The sequence below is a fragment of the Mobula birostris genome, chromosome 13 (genome assembly GCF_030028105.1).
Source record: "Mobula birostris isolate sMobBir1 chromosome 13, sMobBir1.hap1, whole genome shotgun sequence".
Taxonomy (NCBI): Eukaryota; Metazoa; Chordata; class Chondrichthyes; order Myliobatiformes; family Myliobatidae; genus Mobula; species Mobula birostris.
This window is the reverse complement of record NC_092382.1, coordinates 17,218,154-17,240,170: the sequence shown is the minus strand read 5'-3', so window position 1 is coordinate 17,240,170 and position 22,017 is coordinate 17,218,154. Positions and strand designations below refer to the sequence as shown.

Below are 22,017 nucleotides of genomic sequence, written 5' to 3'. Positions count from 1 at the left end.
CAACCCAGGCAGGGTTCTGACACACTGTGAGACCACACACACCCCTGACAGTATCGTGACACACCACACGACACCACACACACATCAAAGGGTCCTGATACACTGTGAGACCCCACACACCCCTGGCACGGTCCTGACACACTGTGAGACCCCACAAACCACTGACAGGGTCCTGACACACTGTGAGACCACACACACCCCTGACAGCGACCTGACACACTGTGAGACGCCACACACCCCAAAAGGATCCTGACACATTGTGAGACCCCACACACCCAGGATAGGGTCCTGAGAGACTGTGAGATCCGACACACCCCTGGCAGGGCCCTGATGCACTTTGCGATCCCACACAACCCTGGCAGGGTCCTGACGCACTGTGAGACCCCACAGGCCCCAAAAGGGTCCTGACACACTGTGAGACCCCACACACACCTGGCAGGGTCCAGACACACTGTGAGACCCCAAACAACCCAGGCAGGTTTCTGACACACTGTGAGACCACACACACCCCTGACAGTATCGTGACACACCACACGACACCACACACACATCAAAGGGTCCTGATACACTGTGAGACCCCACACACCCCTGGCACGGTCCTGACACACTGTGAGACCCCACAAACCACTGACAGGGTCCTGACACACTGTGAGACCACACACACCCCTGACAGCGACCTGACACATTGTCAGACCCCACACACCTCTGACGGGGACCTGACACACAGCGAGACCCTGCACACCCCTGACAGGGACCTGACACAGTGTGAGACCCCACACACCCCTGACAGGGACCTGACACAGTGTGAGACCCAAACAAACCCTTGACAGGTACCTGACACACTGTGAGACCCCACACATCCCCTGACAGGGTCCTGACACACATTGCAATCCCACACACCTGTAACAGGACACTGACACACTGTGATACCCCACACACCCCTAACAGGACCCTGACACACTATGAGACGCCACACACCCCTGACAGGGACCTGACACACTGTGATACCCCACACACCCCTAACAGGACCCTGACACACTGAGACCCCACACACCCCTAACAGGACCCTGACACACTGTGATACCCCACACACCCCTAACAGGACCCTGACACACTATGAGACGCCACACACCCCTAACAGGACACTGACACACTGTGAGACGCCACACACCCCTAACAGGACCCTGACACACTGAGACCCCACACACCCCTAACAGGACCCTGACACACTATGAGACGCCACACACCCCTAACAGGACCCTGACACACTGAGACCCCACACACCCCTAACAGGACCCTGACACACTGTGATACCCCACATACCCCTAACAGGACCCTGACACACTGTGAGACGCCACACACCCCTAACAGGACCCTGACACAGTGTGAGACCCAAACAAACCCTTGACAGGTACCTGACACAGTGTGAGACGCCGCACAGCCCTGACAGGGTCGGGACACGCTGTGAGACCGTACACACCCTGGATAGGGTCCTGACACACTGTGAGACCCGAGACACCCCAAAAGGGTCCTGACACACTGTGAGATCCCACACACTCTGGATAGGTTCCTGACACACTGTGAGACCCCAAACAACCCAGGCAGGGTCCTGACACACTGTGAGACCCCACACACCCCTGACAGGTTTATGACACAGTGTGAGACTCCACACACACCAGACAGGGTCCTGACACACTGTAAGACCCCACACACCCCTGACAGGGACGTGACGTATTGTGAGACGCCACACACTCCTGACAGCGTCCTGGCACACATTGCGATCCCACACACATCTGAGAGTGTTCTGACACACAGTGAGACCCCACACACCCACGACCAGATCCTGACACACTGTGAAACCCCACAAACCACTCACGGTGTCCTGACATGCATTAAGATCCCACACACACCTGAGAGGGTCCAGACACACCATGAAACCTAACACACCCCTGACAGCGACCTGACCCACTGTGGACGCCACACACACCTGACAGGGTCCTGACACACATTGCGATCCCACACACGCCTGGCAGAGTCCTGACACAAATTGCGATCCCACACAACCCTAGCAGGGTCCTGACGCACTCTGAGACCCCACACACCCTGGATAGGGTCCTGACACACTACGAGACCGCACACACACCTGACAGGGTCCTGACACACATTGTGACCCCACACACGCCTGGCAGAGTCCTGACACAAATTGCGATCCCACACAACCCTAGCAGGGTCCTGACGCACTCTGAGACCCCACACACCCTGGATAGGGTCCTGACACACTACGAGACCGCACACACACCTGACAGGGTCCTGACACATATTGCAATCCCACATACCCCTGGCAGGGTCCTGACGCACTGTGAGACCCCACACACTCTGGATAGGTTCCTGACACACTGTGAGACCCCAAACAACCCAGGCAGGGTTCTGACACACTGTGAGACCCCACAGGCCCCTAACAGGGACCTGTCACACTGTGAGACCCCACAAACCACTGACAGGGTCCTGACACACTGTGAGGCCCCACACACCCCTGATAGGATCGTGACACACCACACGACACCACACACACATGAAAGGGTTCTGACACACTGTGAGACCCCACACACCCCTGGAATGGTCCTGACACACTGTGAGACTGCACACACCCCTGACAGGGCCCTGACACACTGTCAGACCCCACACACCTCTGACGGTGACCTGACACACTGTGAGACCCTACACACCCCTGACAGGGTGCTGACACACTGTGAGACCCCACACACCCCTGACAGGGTCCGGACACACTGTGGGATCCTGCACACTCCTGACATGGGGTCCTGACACACTGTGAGACCCCAAAGGCCCCAAAAGGGTCCTGACACATTGTGAGACAGCACACATGCCTGACAGGGTTGAGAAACACTGTGGGACCCAACACACCCCAGAGGGGTCCTGACACATTGTGGACGCCACACACACCTGACAGGGTCCTGACGCACTGTGAGACGCCACACATCCCTGACAGGGACATGACGCACTGTGAGACCCCACACATTCCTGGCACGGTCCTGACACACTGTGAGACCACACACACAACTGACAGACAGGTTCCTGACACACTGTGAGACCACACACACCCCTGACGGGGACCTGACACACTATGAGACCCTACACACCCCTGACAGGGTCCGGACACACTGTGAGACCCCACACACTCCTGTAATGGTCCTGACAAACTGTGAGACCCCACATACCCCGGACAGGGTCCTATAGAAAATAGACAAGAGACATTAGGTGTAGGAGTAGGCCATTCGACCCTTCGAGCCTGAACCACCATTCACTGTGATCATGGCTGATCATCCACAATCAGAATCCAGTTCCTGCCTTATCACGTAACCTTTGATTCCACTATCTTTAAGAGCTCTATCCATCTCTTTCTTGAAAGCATCCAGAGACTTTGCCTCCACAGCCTTCCGGTGCAGAGCGTTCAATATATCCGCCACTCTCTGGGTGAAAAAGTTTTTCCTCAACTCCGTTCTAAATGGCCTATCCCTTATTCTTAAACTGTGGCCTCTGGTTCTGGACTCACCCATCAGCAGGAACATGTTTCCTGCCTCCAGCATGTCCAATCCCTTAATAATTATAAATGTTTCAATTAGATCCCCTCTCAGGCTTCTAAATTCCAGAGTATACAGGCCCAGTCACTCCAATCTTTCGACATATGACAGTCCCGCCATCCCGGGAATTAACCTTGTGAACCTACGCTGCACTCCCTCAATAGCAAGAATGTCCTTCCTCAAATTTGGAGACCAAAACTGCACACAGTACTCCAGGTGTGGTCTCACCAGGGCCCTGTACAACTGCAGAAGGACCTTTTTGCTCTTGTACTCAATTCCCCTTGTTATGAAGGCCAGCATGCCATTAGCTTGCTTCGCTGCCTGCTGTACTTGCATGCTTACTTTCACACTGATGACACTCTGTGATACCCGACACACCCCTTACAGGACCCTGATACACTGTGAGACCCCACACACCCCTGACATAGTCCTGACATACTGTGAGACCCCACACACCCCTAAGAGGACCCTGACACACGGTGAGACCCCACACACCCCTGACAGAGTCCTGACACACTGTGAGACCCCACACACCACTGACAGGATCGTGACACACTGTGAGACCACACACACCACTGACAGGGACCTGACACAGTGTGAGACGCCGCACACACCTGACAGAGTCGGGACACACTGTGAGACCCCACACACCCTGGATAGGGTCCTGACACACTGTGAGACCGCACACACCCCTCACAGGTTCCTGACACACTGTGAGACACCACACACCCCTGACAGGGACCTGACACACTGTGAGACCCCACACACCACTGACAGGATCGTGACACACTGTGAGACCGCACACACCACTGACAGGGACCTGACACAGTGTGAGACGCCGCACACACCTGACAGAGTCGGGACACACTGTGAGACCCCACACACCCTGGATAGGGTCCTGACACACTGTGAGACCGCACACACCCCTCACAGGTTCCTGACACACTGTGAGACACCACACACCCCTGACAGGGACCTGACACACTGTGAGACCCCACACACCACTGACAGGATCGTGACACACTGTGAGACCGCACACACCACTGACAGGGACCTGACACAGTGTGAGACGCCGCACACACCTGACAGAGTCGGGACACACTGTGAGACCCCACACACCCTGGATAGGGTCCTGACACACTGTGAGACCGCACACACCCCTCACAGGTTCCTGACACACTGTGAGACACCACACACCCCTGACAGGGACCTGACACACTGTGAGACCCCACACACCCTGGATAGGGTCCTGATACACTGTGAGACCACACACACCCCTGGCACGGTCCTGACACACTGTGAGGCCCCACAAACCACTGACAGGGTCCTGACACACTGTGAGACCACACACACCCCTGACAGCGACCTGACACACTGTGAGACGCCACAGACAACTGACAGGGTCCTGACACGCTGTGAGACGCCACGCACCCCTGACAAAGCCCTGACACATTGTCAGATGCCACACACCTCTGACGGGGACCTGACACACAGCGAGACCCTACACACCCCTGACAGGGACCTGACACAGTGTGAGACCCAAACAAACCCTTGACAGGTACCTGACACACTGTGAGACCCCACACATCCCTGACAGGGTCCTGACACACATTGCGATCCCACACACCTGTAACAGGACACTGACACACTGTGATACCCCACACACCCCTAACAGGACCCTGACACACTATGAGACCCCACACACCCCTGACAGGGACCTGACACACTGTGAGACCCCACATACCCCTGACAGGGTCCTAACACACTGTGAGACCCCACACACCCCTGACAGGGTTCAAGCACTCTGTGAGATCCCCACACCCTTGAAAGGATCTTGACACACGGTGAGACCTGACATACCCCTGACAGTGTCGTGACACACTGTGAGACCCCAAACACACCTGACAGGTTCCTGACAAACTGTGAGACCCCACACACCCGTGACAGGGTCCTGACGCACTGTGAGACCCCACACACCCCTGACAGGGTCAGGACAAGCTGTGACGCCCCACACACACCTGACAGGACACTGACACACTGTGAGACTCCACACACACCTGACAGGACACTGACACACTGTGAGACCCCACACACACCTGACAGGACACTGACACACTGTGAGACCCCAGACACCCCTGACAGGGTACAGAAACACTGTGAGACTCCGAACACCCTGACAGGGTCCTGACAAACTGTGATACACACACACCACTCACAGGGTCCTGGCACACTGTGAGACTCCACACACCCCTGACAATGTCCTGTCACATTGTCAGACCCCACACACTACTGACAGGGTTCTGACACACTGTGAGACCCCCCACACACCTGACAGGGTCCTGACACACTGTGAGACCCCACACACCCCTGGCACGGTCCTGACACACTGTGCGACCCCACGCACCCTTGACAGGGCCCTGACACATTGTCAGACCCCACACACCTCTGACGGGGACCTGACACACTGTGAGACCCTACACACCCCTGACAGGGTGCTGATACACAGCGAGACCCTACACACCCCTGACAGGGTCCGGACACACTGTGAGACCCCCCACACACCTGACAGGGTCCTGACACACTGTGAGACCCCACACACCCCTGGCACGGTCCTGACACACTGTGCGACCCCACGCACCCTTGACAGGGCCCTGACACATTGTCAGACCCCACACACCTCTGACGGGGACCTGACACACTGTGAGACCCTACACACCCCTGACAGGGTGCTGATACACAGCGAGACCCTACACACCCCTGACAGGGTCCGGACACACTGTGAGACCCCACACACTCCTGACATGGTCCTGACAAACTGTGAGACCCCACATACCCCGGACAGGGTCCTATAGAAAATAGACAAGAGAGATTAGATGCAGGAGTAGGCCATTCGACCCTTCGAGCCTGAACCGCCATTCACTGTGATCATGGCTGATCATCCACAATCAGAATCCAGTTCCTGCCTTATCACGTAACCTTTGATTCCACTATCTTTAAGAGCTCTATCCATCTCTTTCTAAAAAACATCCAGAGATTTGGCCTCCACTGCCTTCTGGGGCAGAGCATTCAATATATCCGCCACTCTCTGAGTGAAAAAGTTTTTCCTCAACTCCATTCTAAATGGCCTACCCCTTATTCTTAAACTGTGGCCTTTGGTTCCGGACTCACCCATCAGCGGGAACATGCTTCCTGCCTCCAGCATGTTCAATCCCTTAATAATCTTATATGTTTCAATAAGATCCCCTCTCAGGCTTCTAAATTCCAGAGTATACAGGCCCAGTCGCTCCAATCTTTCGACATATGACAGTCCCGCCATCCCGGGAATTAACCTTGTGAACCTACGCTGCACTCCCTCAATAGCAAGAATGTCCTTCCTCAAATTTGGAGACCAAAACTGCACACAGTACTCCAGGTGTGGTCTCACCAGGGCCCTGTACAGCTGCAGAAGGACTTCTTTGCTCTAATACTCAATTCCCCTTGTTATGAAGGCCAGCATGCCATTAGCTTTCTTCACTGCCTGCTGTACTTGCATGCTTACTTTCACACTGATGACACTCTGTGAGACCCCACACACCCCTTACAGGACCCTGATACACTGTGAGACCCCACACACCCCTGACAGGACCCTGACACACTGTGAGACCCCACACACCCCTGACAGGGACCTGACACACTGTGAGACCCCACACACCCCTGACAGGGTCCTGACACACTGTGAGACCCCACACACCCTGACAGGGTCCTGACAAACTGTGATACACACACACCGCTCACAGGGTCCTGGCACACTGTGAGACTCCACACACCCCTGACAATGCCCTGTCACATTGTCAGACCCCACACACTACTGACAGGGTTCTGACACACTGTGAGACCCCCCACACAACTGACAGAGTCCTGACACACATTGCGATCCCACACACACCTGGCAGGGTCCTGATACAAATTGCGATCCCACACAACCCTAGCAGGTTCCTGACGCACTCTGAGACCCCACACACCCTGGATAGGGTCCTGACACACTACGAGACCACACACACCCCTGACAGGGTCCAGACACACTTTGCGATCCCACACACATCTGACAGGGTTCTGACACACTGTGAGACCCCACACACCCCCGACAGGATCCTGACACACTGTGAGACCTCAAACAACCATGACAGGGTCCTGACACACTGTGAGACTGCACACTCCCCTGACTGGGCCCTGACACACTGTCAGACCCCACACAGCTCTGACGGTGACCTGACACACTGTGAGACCCTACACACACCTGACAGAGTGCTGACACACAGCGAGACCCTACACACCCCTGACAGGGTCCGGACACACTGTGGGATCCCACACACTCCTGACAGGGTCCGGACACACTGTGGGATCCCACACACTCCTGACAGGGTCCGGACACACTGTGGGATCCCACACACTCCTGACATGGTCCTGACACACTGTGAGACCCCACAGGCCCCAAAAGGGTCCTGACACACTGTGAGACGCCACACACCCCAAAAGGATCCTGACACATTGTGAGACCCCACACACCCAGGATAGGGTCCTGAGAGACTGTGAGATCCGACACACCCCTGGCAGGGCCCTGATGCACTTTGCGATCCCACACAACCCTGGCAGGGTCCTGACGCACTGTGAGACCCCACAGGCCCCAAAAGGGTCCTGACACACTGTGAGACCCCACACACACCTGGCAGGGTCCAGACACACTGTGAGACCCCAAACAACCCAGGCAGGGTTCTGACACACTGTGAGACCACACACACCCCTGACAGTATCGTGACACACCACACGACACCACACACACATCAAAGGGTCCTGATACACTGTGAGACCCCACACACCCCTGGCACGGTCCTGACACACTGTGAGACCCCACAAACCACTGACAGGGTCCTGACACACTGTGAGACCACACACACCCCTGACAGCGACCTGACACACTGTGAGACGCCACAGACAACTGACAGGGTCCTGACACGCTGTGAGACGCCACGCACCCCTGACAAAGCCCTGACACATTGTCAGACCCCACACACCTCTGACGGGGACCTGACACACAGCGAGACCCTGCACACCCCTGACAGGGACCTGACACAGTGTGAGACCCCACACACCCCTGACAGGGACCTGACACAGTGTGAGACCCAAACAAACCCTTGACAGGTACCTGACACACTGTGAGACCCCACACATCCCTGACAGGGTCCTGACACACATTGCGATCCCACACACCTGTAACAGGACACTGACACACTGTGATACCCCACACACCCCTAACAGGACCCTGACACACTATGAGACGCCACACACCCCTAACAGGACCCTGACACACTGTGATACCCCACACACCCCTAACAGGACACTGACACACTGTGATAGCCCACATACCCCTAACAGGACACTGACACACTGTGATAGCCCACATACCCCTAACAGGACCCTGACACACTGTGAGACGCCACACACCCCTAACAGGACCCTGACACAGTGTGAGACCCAAACAAACCCTTGACAGGTACCTGACACAGTGTGAGACGCCGCACAGCCCTGACAGGGTCGGGACACGCTGTGAGACCGTACACACCCTGGATAGGGTCCTGACACACTGTGAGACCCGACACACCCCAAAAGGGTCCTGACACACTGTGAGATCCCACACACTCTGGATAGGTTCCTGACACACTGTGAGACCCCAAACAACCCAGGCAGGGTCCTGACACACTGTGAGACCCCACACACCCCTGACAGGTTTATGACACAGTGTGAGACTCCACACACACCAGACAGGGTCCTGACACACTGTAAGACCCCACACACCCCTGACAGGGACGTGACGTATTGTGAGACGCCACACACTCCTGACAGCGTCCTGGCACACATTGCGATCCCACACACATCTGAGAGTGTTCTGACACACAGTGAGACCCCACACACCCACGACCAGATCCTGACACACTGTGAAACCCCACAAACCACTCACGGTGTCCTGACATGCATTAAGATCCCACACACACCTGAGAGGGTCCAGACACACCATGAAACCTAACACACCCCTGACAGCGACCTGACCCACTGTGGACGCCACACACACCTGACAGGGTCCTGACACACATTGCGATCCCACACACGCCTGGCAGAGTCCTGACACAAATTGCGATCCCACACAACCCTAGCAGGGTCCTGACGCACTCTGAGACCCCACACACCCTGGATAGGGTCCTGACACACTACGAGACCGCACACACACCTGACAGGGTCCTGACACACATTGTGACCCCACACACGCCTGGCAGAGTCCTGACACAAATTGCGATCCCACACAACCCTAGCAGGGTCCTGACGCACTCTGAGACCCCACACACCCTGGATAGGGTCCTGACACACTACGAGACCGCACACACACCTGACAGGGTCCTGACACATATTGCAATCCCACATACCCCTGGCAGGGTCCTGACGCACTGTGAGACCCCACACACTCTGGATAGGTTCCTGACACACTGTGAGACCCCAAACAACCCAGGCAGGGTTCTGACACACTGTGAGACCCCACAGGCCCCTAACAGGGACCTGTCACACTGTGAGACCCCACAAACCACTGACAGGGTCCTGACACACTGTGAGGCCCCACACACCCCTGATAGGATCGTGACACACCACACGACACCACACACACATGAAAGGGTTCTGACACACTGTGAGACCCCACACACCCCTGGAATGGTCCTGACACACTGTGAGACTGCACACACCCCTGACAGGGCCCTGACACACTGTCAGACCCCACACACCTCTGACGGTGACCTGACACACTGTGAGACCCTACACACCCCTGACAGGGTGCTGACACACTGTGAGACCCCACACACCCCTGACAGGGTCCGGACACACTGTGGGATCCTGCACACTCCTGACATGGGGTCCTGACACACTGTGAGACCCCAAAGGCCCCAAAAGGGTCCTGACACATTGTGAGACAGCACACATGCCTGACAGGGTTGAGAAACACTGTGGGACCCAACACACCCCAGAGGGGTCCTGACACATTGTGGACGCCACACACACCTGACAGGGTCCTGACGCACTGTGAGACGCCACACATCCCTGACAGGGACATGACGCACTGTGAGACCCCACACATTCCTGGCACGGTCCTGACACACTGTGAGACCACACACACAACTGACAGACAGGTTCCTGACACACTGTGAGACCACACACACCCCTGACGGGGACCTGACACACTATGAGACCCTACACACCCCTGACAGGGTCCGGACACACTGTGAGACCCCACACACTCCTGTAATGGTCCTGACAAACTGTGAGACCCCACATACCCCGGACAGGGTCCTATAGAAAATAGACAAGAGACATTAGGTGTAGGAGTAGGCCATTCGACCCTTCGAGCCTGAACCACCATTCACTGTGATCATGGCTGATCATCCACAATCAGAATCCAGTTCCTGCCTTATCACGTAACCTTTGATTCCACTATCTTTAAGAGCTCTATCCATCTCTTTCTTGAAAGCATCCAGAGACTTTGCCTCCACAGCCTTCCGGTGCAGAGCGTTCAATATATCCGCCACTCTCTGGGTGAAAAAGTTTTTCCTCAACTCCGTTCTAAATGGCCTATCCCTTATTCTTAAACTGTGGCCTCTGGTTCTGGACTCACCCATCAGCAGGAACATGTTTCCTGCCTCCAGCATGTCCAATCCCTTAATAATTATAAATGTTTCAATTAGATCCCCTCTCAGGCTTCTAAATTCCAGAGTATACAGGCCCAGTCACTCCAATCTTTCGACATATGACAGTCCCGCCATCCCGGGAATTAACCTTGTGAACCTACGCTGCACTCCCTCAATAGCAAGAATGTCCTTCCTCAAATTTGGAGACCAAAACTGCACACAGTACTCCAGGTGTGGTCTCACCAGGGCCCTGTACAACTGCAGAAGGACCTTTTTGCTCTTGTACTCAATTCCCCTTGTTATGAAGGCCAGCATGCCATTAGCTTGCTTCGCTGCCTGCTGTACTTGCATGCTTACTTTCACACTGATGACACTCTGTGATACCCGACACACCCCTTACAGGACCCTGATACACTGTGAGACCCCACACACCCCTGACATAGTCCTGACATACTGTGAGACCCCACACACCCCTAAGAGGACCCTGACACACGGTGAGACCCCACACACCCCTGACAGAGTCCTGACACACTGTGAGACCCCACACACCACTGACAGGATCGTGACACACTGTGAGACCACACACACCACTGACAGGGACCTGACACAGTGTGAGACGCCGCACACACCTGACAGAGTCGGGACACACTGTGAGACCCCACACACCCTGGATAGGGTCCTGACACACTGTGAGACCGCACACACCCCTCACAGGTTCCTGACACACTGTGAGACACCACACACCCCTGACAGGGACCTGACACACTGTGAGACCCCACACACCACTGACAGGATCGTGACACACTGTGAGACCGCACACACCACTGACAGGGACCTGACACAGTGTGAGACGCCGCACACACCTGACAGAGTCGGGACACACTGTGAGACCCCACACACCCTGGATAGGGTCCTGACACACTGTGAGACCGCACACACCCCTCACAGGTTCCTGACACACTGTGAGACACCACACACCCCTGACAGGGACCTGACACACTGTGAGACCCCACACACCCTGGATAGGGTCCTGACACACTGTGAGACCGCACACACCCCTCACAGGTTCCTGACACACTGTGAGACCCCACACACCCGACAGGGACCTGACACACTGTGAGACACCACACACCCCTGGCAGCGACCTGACGCACTATGAAACGCCACACACCCCTGACAGGGTCCAGACACACATTGCGATCCCACATACATCTGAGAGGGTTCTGACACACTGTGAGACCCCCCGCAACAGCGTCCTGACCCACTGTGAGACCACCCACACCCACAACCAGATCCTGACACACTGTGAAACCCCACGAACCACGCACAGTATCCAGACACACAGTGAAACCCCACACAACCCTGCCAGGGGCCTGTCACAGTGTGAGACCCCACACACCACTGACAGGGCCCTGACACCCTGTGAGACCCCACACACTCCTGGCAGGGACCTGGCAAACTGTGAGACACCACACACCCCTGACAAATTCCTGACACACTACGAGACCCCACACACCCCTGACAGCAACCTGACACATTGTGAGATGCCACACACACGTGAGAGGGTCCTGACACAGATTGAGATCCCACACACATCTGAGAGGCTCCTGACACACTGTGAGACCACCCCTGACAGTTATCTGACAGACTGTGAGACCCCACACACCCCTGACAGGGTCCTGACACACTGTGAGACCCCACACACCCCTGACAGGGTCCTGACAAACTGTGAGACCCCAGACACTATTGACACAGTCCAGACACACTGTGAGACCCCACACACACCTGACAGGGTGCTGACACACAGTGCGATCCCACACACATCTGAGAGGGTTCAGACACACTGTGAGACCCCACAAACCACTCACAGTGTTCTGACACACTGTGAAACACCACACAACCCTGGCAGGGTCCTGACACACTGTGCGACCCCACACACCCCTGACAGGATCCTGACACACTGTGAGACCCCACACACCCCTGGCAGGGTCCTGACACACTGTGCGACCCCACACACCCCTGACAGGATCCTGACACACTGTGAGACCCCACACACCCCTGGCAGGGTCCTGACACACTGTGAGACCCCACACACCCCTGACAGGATCCTGACACACTGTGAGACCCCACACACCCCTGGCAGGGTCCTGACACACTGTGAGACCCCACACACCCCTGACAGGGTCCTGACATACTGTGAAACCCCACACACCCCTGGCACTGTCCAGTCAAACTGTAAAACCCCACACCCCCATGACAGGGTCCTGTCACACTGTGAGACTGCACACACCCCTGACAGGCTCAGGAAATGCTGTGAGATGCCACACACGCCTGAGAGGGCCCTGACACACTGTGAGACCTCACACAACCCGACAGGGCCCTGACACACTGTGAGACCTCACACAACCCGACAGGGTCCTGACACAGTGTGAGACCCCACACACTCTGACAGGGACCTGACACATTGTGAGACGCCACACACCCCTGACAGGGTCCTGACACACATTGATATCCCACACACTATTCACACGGTCCTGACACTCTGTGAGACCCCACACACACCTGAAAAGGTCCTGACACACTGTCACACCCCACACACCACTGACAGGGACCTGACACACTTTAAGACCACACACACAACTGACAGACAGGGTCCTGACACAGTGTGAGACCCCACACACCCCTAACAGGGTCCTAACACTCTGTGAGACCCCACACACTATTGACACGTTCCTGACACACTGTGAGACCACACACACCCCTGACAGGGACCTGACGCACTGTGAGACTCCACACTCACCTCTCAGGGTCCTGACAGACTGTGAGACCACACACACCCTGGATAGCGTCCTGACAGACTGTGAGATGCCACACACCCCTGACAGGGTCCTGACACACATTGCGATCCCACACACATCTGAGAGGGTTCTGACACAGTATGAGACCCCACAAACCACTCACAGTGTCCTGACACACTGTGAAACCCCACATAACCCTGACAGGGTCCTGGCACACTGTGAGTCCTAACACACCCCCGAGAGGGTGATGACACACTGTGAGTCCTAACACACCCCTAACAAGATCCTGATGCACTGTGAGACACCACACACCCCTGACAGTGTCCTGACACACTGTGAAACCCCACATAACCCTGACAGGGTCCTGGCACACTGTGAGTCCTAACACACCCCCGAGAGGGTGATGACACACTGTGAGACCCCAGACACCCCTAACAAGATCCTGATGCACTGTGAGACGCCACACGCATGACAGGGTCCGGACACACATTGAGATCCCACACACATCTGAGATGGTCATGATACACTGTGAGACCGCCCCACCCTCCCCGACAGTGTCCAGACAAACTGTGAGACCTCACACATCCCTGGCAGGGTCCAGACACACTGTGAGACCTCACACAACCTAGGTAGGGTCCTGACACACTGTAAGACCCCACACACCCCTGAGAGGGTCCTGACACACGGTGCGATCCCACACACCCCTGACAGGGTTCAGAAGCACTGTGAGACCCCACACACCCCAAAAGGATCCTGACACACTGTGAGATTCCCCCCCACCCCCAGAAAAGGGTCCCAACACACTGTGAGACCCCCAAACAAATCACTGGGTCCTGACACACAGTGAAACCCCACAAACCCGTGACAGCGTCCTGACAGACTGTGAGAACCCACACACCCCTGGTATGGTTCAAACACGCTGTGAGACCCCACACACAACTGACAGACAGTGTCCTGTTACACTGTGAGACCCCACACACTCCTGACAGGGACCTGACACACTGTGAGACCCCACACACACCTGAAAGGGCTCCTGACGCACTGTGAGACCCGACACACCCCAAAATGGTCCTGACACACTGTGAGATCCAACACACCCCTGACAGTGACCTGACGCACTGTGAGACGCCACACAGCCCTGACAGGGTCCTGACACACTGTGAGACCCCACACACCCCTGACAGGGTCCTGACATACTGTGAAACCCCACACACCCCTGGCACTGTCCAGTCAAACTGTAAGACCCCACACCCCCATGACAGGGTCCTGTCACACTGTGAGACTGCACACACCCCTGACAGGCTCAGGAAATGCTGTGAGATGCCACACACGCCTGAGAGGGCCCTGACACACTGTGAGACCTCACACAACCCGACAGGGCCCTGACACACTGTGAGACCTCACACAACCCGACAGGGTCCTGACACAGTGTGAGACCCCACACACTCTGACAGGGACCTGACACATTGTGAGACGCCACACACCCCTGACAGGGTCCTGACACACATTGATATCCCACACACTATTCACACGGTCCTGACACTCTGTGAGACCCCACACACACCTGAAAAGGTCCTGACACACTGTCACACCCCACACACCACTGACAGGGACCTGACACACTTTAAGACCACACACACAACTGACAGACAGGGTCCTGACACAGTGTGAGACCCCACACACCCCTAACAGGGTCCTAACACTCTGTGAGACCCCACACACTATTGACACGTTCCTGACACACTGTGAGACCACACACACCCCTGACAGGGACCTGACGCACTGTGAGACTCCACACTCACCTCTCAGGGTCCTGACAGACTGTGAGACCACACACACCCTGGATAGCGTCCTGACAGACTGTGAGATGCCACACACCCCTGACAGGGTCCTGACACACATTGCGATCCCACACACATCTGAGAGGGTTCTGACACAGTATGAGACCCCACAAACCACTCACAGTGTCCTGACACACTGTGAAACCCCACATAACCCTGACAGGGTCCTGGCACACTGTGAGTCCTAACACACCCCCGAGAGGGTGATGACACACTGTGAGACCCCAGACACCCCTAACAAGATCCTGATGCACTGTGAGACGCCACACGCATGACAGGGTCCGGACACACATTGAGATCCCACACACATCTGAGACAGTCATGATACACTGTGAGACCGCCCCACCCTCCCCGACAGTGTCCAGACAAACTGTGAGACCTCACACATCCCTGGCAGGGTCCAGACACACTGTGAGACCTCACACAACCTAGGTAGGGTCCTGACACACTGTAAGACCCCACACACCCCTGAGAGGGTCCTGACACACGGTGCGATCCCACACACCCCTGACAGGGTTCAGAAGCACTGTGAGACCCCACACACCCCAAAAGGATCCTGACACACTGTGAGATTCCCCCCCACCCCCAGAAAAGGGTCCCAACACACTGTGAGACCCCCAAACAAATCACTGGGTCCTGACACACAGTGAAACCCCACAAACCCGTGACAGCGTCCTGACAGACTGTGAGAACCCACACACCCCTGGTATGGTTCAAACACGCTGTGAGACCCCACACACAACTGACAGACAGTGTCCTGTTACACTGTGAGACCCCACACACTCCTGACAGGGACCTGACACACTGTGAGACCCCACACACACCTGAAAGGGCTCCTGACGCACTGTGAGACCCGACACACCCCAAAATGGTCCTGACACACTGTGAGATCCAACACACCCCTGACAGTGACCTGACGCACTGTGAGACGCCACACAGCCCTGACAGGGTCCTGACACACATTGCGATCCCATACACACCTGAGAGGGTTCTGACTCACTGTTAGATCCCCCACAACAGCATCCTGACACACTGTGAGACCCCCCACAACCACCACAAGATCCTGACACACAGTGAAACCCCACACACCCCTGACAGGGACCTGACACACTGTGAGACCCCACACACCCGTGACAGGGTTCAGAAACACTTTGAGACCCCACACACCCCAGAGGGGTCCTGACACACTGTGAGACCACACACCCCTGACAAGGGCCTGACACACTGCGAGACCCCACACAACCCTGGCAGGGTCCTGACACACTGTGAGACCCCACACACCCCTGACAGGGTCCTGACACACTGTGAGACCCCACACACCCCTGACAGGGACCTGACACACTGTGAGACCCCACACAACCCTGGCAGGGTCCTGACACACTCTGAGACCCCCCACCCCCGGAAAAGGGTCCTGACACACTGTGAAACCCCGCAAACCAGTAACAGGGTCCTGACACACTGCAAAACCCCAGAAACCCGTGACAGCGTCCTGACAGACTGTGAGACCCCACACACCCCTGACAGGGTCCTGACACACTGTGAGACCGCACACACCCCTGATAGTGTCCCGACGCACGGTGAAACACTGACACATTGTGGGTCCTGACACACTATGATCCCTCAAACAACCCTGAGAGGGTCCTGACACACTCTGAGACCCCACACACCCCTGACAGGCTCTTGACACACTGTGCAACCCCACACACCCCTAACAGTGTCCTGACACACTGTGAGACCCCACACACCCCTGAGAGGGACCTGACACACTGTGAGACCCCACAGGCCCCAAAAGGTTCCTGACACACTGTGAGACCCCAATTAATGCAATAGCTTTGAGCTAACTCTTGTGTATTTAAATACCGAGTTCTGAGTTGAGGCATCTAACAGTTTGTTCACTGTCTGTTCCCATGGAAGATGTTCAACAGAAACACAAGGAGACTCTGCGGGCACAAACTGAAACACTGAGAGTGAACACGATCCTGATGAGGGAGAAGGTGAAGGTTTTCCAGCTGGTTGATCGATACGCTGAGCTCACAGTCATTTCTACTGTTCGAGATCGGAGACTGGTGGAACATGAGCTGCTGGCAAGAGGCAGAGACCACGAGGAGTGGAGAGAGGAACATCTCCGCAGAGAGCTGGAAAAAATCCGCACTGATCAGCTGTTCCAGAGCAGCTTTTCCCGGAGTAAATCCAAATCTGGGAGTTCGGCAGCAGTGGCCGGAGTCCCGGGGATCGGGAAAACAACAATGGTACAAAAGATTGTTTATGACTGGGTCACAGGGAAAATATTCCAACAATTCCAGTTTGTCTTCAGTTTCAAATTCCGGGATTTAAATTCCATTAACTGCAGAATAAACCTGAAGGAACTGATTCTGGATCAGTATCCTTACTTTGGGAATATCCTGAGAGAGGTCTGGAAGAACCCAGAGGGATTGCTGTTTATATTCGATGGTTTGGATGAATTCAATGACAAAATTGATTTTGCTGACAGTCAGAGAAACACAGAACCTCGGTCCACATGCACAGATCCTGAATTCAAGTGCAAGGTGTCTGACATTGTGTACAGTTTAATCCAGGGCAAGCTGCTCCCAGGGTGCTCAGTGCTGGTGACCACCCGCCCCACTGCGTTACATTTACTGGAAAAGGCGAAGATCGATGTCTGGGCTGAAATCCTGGGATTTGTTGGTGAGGAACGGAAGGAATATTTCATCAGGCATTTTGAAGATCAGACAGTGGCAGCAGCTGTTTTCAAACACGTGAAGGAGAACGAGATCCTGTACACCATGAGCTACAACCCCTCCTACTGCTGGATCCTCGCTCTGGCACTGGGCCCCTTCTTCACACAAAGAGTCAGGGACCCGCAGCGAGTTCCCAAGACCATCACCCAACTGTATTCCTACTATATTTACAACATCCTGAAAAACCACGGCCGTGAGATTGAGAACCCCCGTGATGTGTTTCTCAGGGTTGGTCAGATGGCCTTCAGAGGGGTGTCCCAGAAGAAGATTGTATTTACAGATGGAGATTTGATCAACTACAATCTGCAGCCTTCCCAGTTCCTGTCCGGGTTCCTGATGGAGCTTTTGGAGAGAGAGGATTCTGCCCAGAGCGTGGTGTACACATTCCCACACCTCACCATCCAAGAGTTTATAGCTGCAGTCTCACAATTCCTAAATCCACATCCCGGGGATAGTCTGAGATTCCTCACTGAAGCCCACAGCACGACAGACAGTCGATTTGAGGTATTTCTCCGTTTTGTTGCTGGTCTCTCCAACCCAATGACAGCTCGGGGCCTGGAGGAGTTTCTGGGTCCATTTCCTCATCAAACAACCTGCCGGGTGATTGACTGGGTGAAGGAGGAATTTAAACGCCAGAGTGGAAACACATGGAGTGAATCTGGTAAAAGGAGCCTCCTGAACACATTGCACTACCTGTTTGAGTCTCAGAATCGTGGACTGGCTCAGGCCGCACTGGGATCTGTGGAAACACTTTCATTCAGTGGAATGACACTGACCCCGATTGACTGCGCGGTCCTGTCTCATGTCATCGGACTGTGTGATACAATAAAACAGCTCGACCTGGGGAACTGCAACATTCAGTGTGAAGGAATCCAGCGGCTGGGACCCGGGCTGCACAAGTGCCGGGAGTTGAGGTAACTTGATTTATCTCTCACTCTGAACTGTGAAACTGTCCAGTTGTGTTGTTTCAATGTAAAGGGATTTGGGTAAAACTGTGATAAATACGATTGTGAAGAATTGTGACAAGTGCCATCACCCTTCCTCCTGTGGGATCTCTGTTCCCCATCCCCGTTCCTCCTTCATCCCTGCCCCTCCCGACCCTCTCACATCAGGAACACTTTTCTAACCATCGGGGAATGAGACAGACTATGTGGAGTTTACAGGGTCACACCGACAGACTAAATTACTGACATTCGGTGAATACCCTGGAGCTGGGCAGTGAGGGACATTGACAGTGATGGGAACTCCAATCAGTGATTTACTGAAGGGTTTAATGTTTCCTGAAATATCCGAGTGAGAGAAATTCCCTCAGACCCACGGTTTGAATCACTTTGTTGATCAATTTGTCTGTTTGTGTTTAGACTCGGGCGGAATAACCTGGGAGATTCAGGAGTGAAACTGGTGTCTGCGGCTCTGAGGAACCCGGAGTGTAAAATACAGAAACTGTGGTAAGTACCAAACTGTGGGAGATTGTGTTTACCCTCACTGGGTGTCTGACACTGAACATTAATGTGATCAGTAATTGTGTTACTGATAAGCACTGGGGATTTGTACCGTCTCCTGTCTCTCTGTGTCCTTCACCCTCACTCTCTCTCATCTCCAGGCTGGACGATGTCGGTCTCAGAGATTCTGGTGTCGAGGATCTCGTCTCCGCTCTCAGTACAAACCCATCACTGACGGAGCTGGACCTGGGATTAAACTCGCTGACAGACCGATCTGTCCCCGCTGTCCGCCACCTCATACTGACCCTCCCGAGTCTGGAGCTGATCGGGTGAGTGTTTGTGTTAATGTTCAATGTGATAAAATATCAGCGGATCCGCGGGTTTTCTGGTGATATTTGTCTGTGAGTGTTGTCCCCTGTTACTGACACTGTTGTGTGATCTGTTTATTTCATCTTTATTCTCCCATCTGTTTCAGGCTGGAGGACAATCTGTTCAGTGAGACCGGGAGGAAGGAACTGAGATCTCTGCAGGAACCCAGACCCGGACTGACCGTGTCCGTGTGAACATCTGAATGTGTGAACATCCCCGCCCGCGGGATGCCGACATTTTGGCCGATTCCCCGCCCCCCCCCTTTAACTCCCGCCCCCCACTTCCCCTTACCTTTAATGGCCACGCGCCAGGTTTAATTCCCAACCGTTTGTAACGGAACTAGCTTTAGGCTCGCGCTGTGCGTCGCTCTCTGGTCTCCCGTGGTGACGTATTTCCGCCTCCTGTCCACCGGCGCAGCTTCTGCCGGATGTGCGGGTTCGAGACCCCGGGGAATGACACAGACAGGAAGAGCCCGGGGGCCGGGGCTCAGTCTGGGACACCGGTGTCCCGGGGTGGGATTATCCCGGGAGTACGTAATGCTGGCTGGCCTGCTGCGTCCACGGGCAACTTTTACGTTTCATGCCGGGGAATTACACAGACAGGAAGGGCCCGATGATGGCGGGTTTTTTCTGAGACACCGGCGTGGATAACTTCACTCACATCATCTCTGAACTGATTCCACAACCTACAGACTCACTTTCAAATAATTTACAATTCATGTTATTATTATTTAATATTTTATTTGCACAAATTTGCCTTCCTTTGCACGTTGCTTGGTGGTTAGTCTTTGTTTTTGTATAGTTTTTCATAAATTCTGCTATATTGATTTATTGTCCTGTAAATGACTGCAATAAAATGAATCTCGAGATAGTATATGGTGACAAATAAGAACTTTGATAATAAACAACACGCATCAAAGTTGCTGGTGAACGCAGCAGGCCAGGCAGCATCTCTAGGAAGAGGTAAAATCGACGTTTCAGGCCGAGACCCTTCGTCAGGACTAACTGAAGGAAGAGCTAGTAAGAGATTTGAAAGTGGGAGGGGGAGGGGGAGATCCAAAATGATAGGAGAAGACAGGAGGGGGAGGGATGGAGCCAAGAGCTGGACAGGTGATTGGCAAAAAGGGTATGACAGGATCATGGGACAGGAGGTCCAGGGAGAAGGAAAAGGGTGAGGAGGGGGAACCCAGAGGATGGGCAAGGGGACAAAAAGGGGAAATAATAAGTAAATATGTCTGGGGCCCTGACTGTCCCATCACACACTCGTGGGGTCAGACACAGCATGAAACTCCCTCTACACCCATCCCATCACACACTCCCGGGGTCAGACACAGAGTGAATCTCCCTCCACGCCGTTCCATCACACAATCCCAGTGACTCCCTTGTCCATTCGTCCCCCCCACATCCCTTCCCACCTATCTCCCACCCAGCACTAATCCTTGTAAGCGGAACAAGTGCTACACATGCCCTTACACTTCCTCCCTTACCACCATTCAGGGCCCCAGACAGTCCTTCCAGGTGAGGCGAG

At 54.9% G+C, this 22,017-nt stretch overlaps 1 protein-coding gene across 1 annotated transcript in view; it reads left to right on the top strand.

The window, feature by feature from the left end:
* The window catches only part of LOC140208424 (NACHT, LRR and PYD domains-containing protein 3-like), a 151,932-nt gene extending 130,488 nt beyond the window's left edge, over positions 1 to 21,444 (top strand). Inside the window, exons 8-11 of the mRNA XM_072277100.1 lie at positions 17,856 to 19,593; positions 20,041 to 20,127; positions 20,283 to 20,450; positions 20,597 to 21,444. Coding sequence (XP_072133201.1) covers positions 17,856 to 19,593; positions 20,041 to 20,127; positions 20,283 to 20,450; positions 20,597 to 20,684 — 2,081 coding nt within the window. The 3' untranslated portion in view covers positions 20,685 to 21,444. The remainder of the gene's footprint in view (positions 1 to 17,855; positions 19,594 to 20,040; positions 20,128 to 20,282; positions 20,451 to 20,596) is intronic.
* The last annotated feature ends 573 nt before the right edge of the window (positions 21,445 to 22,017 follow it).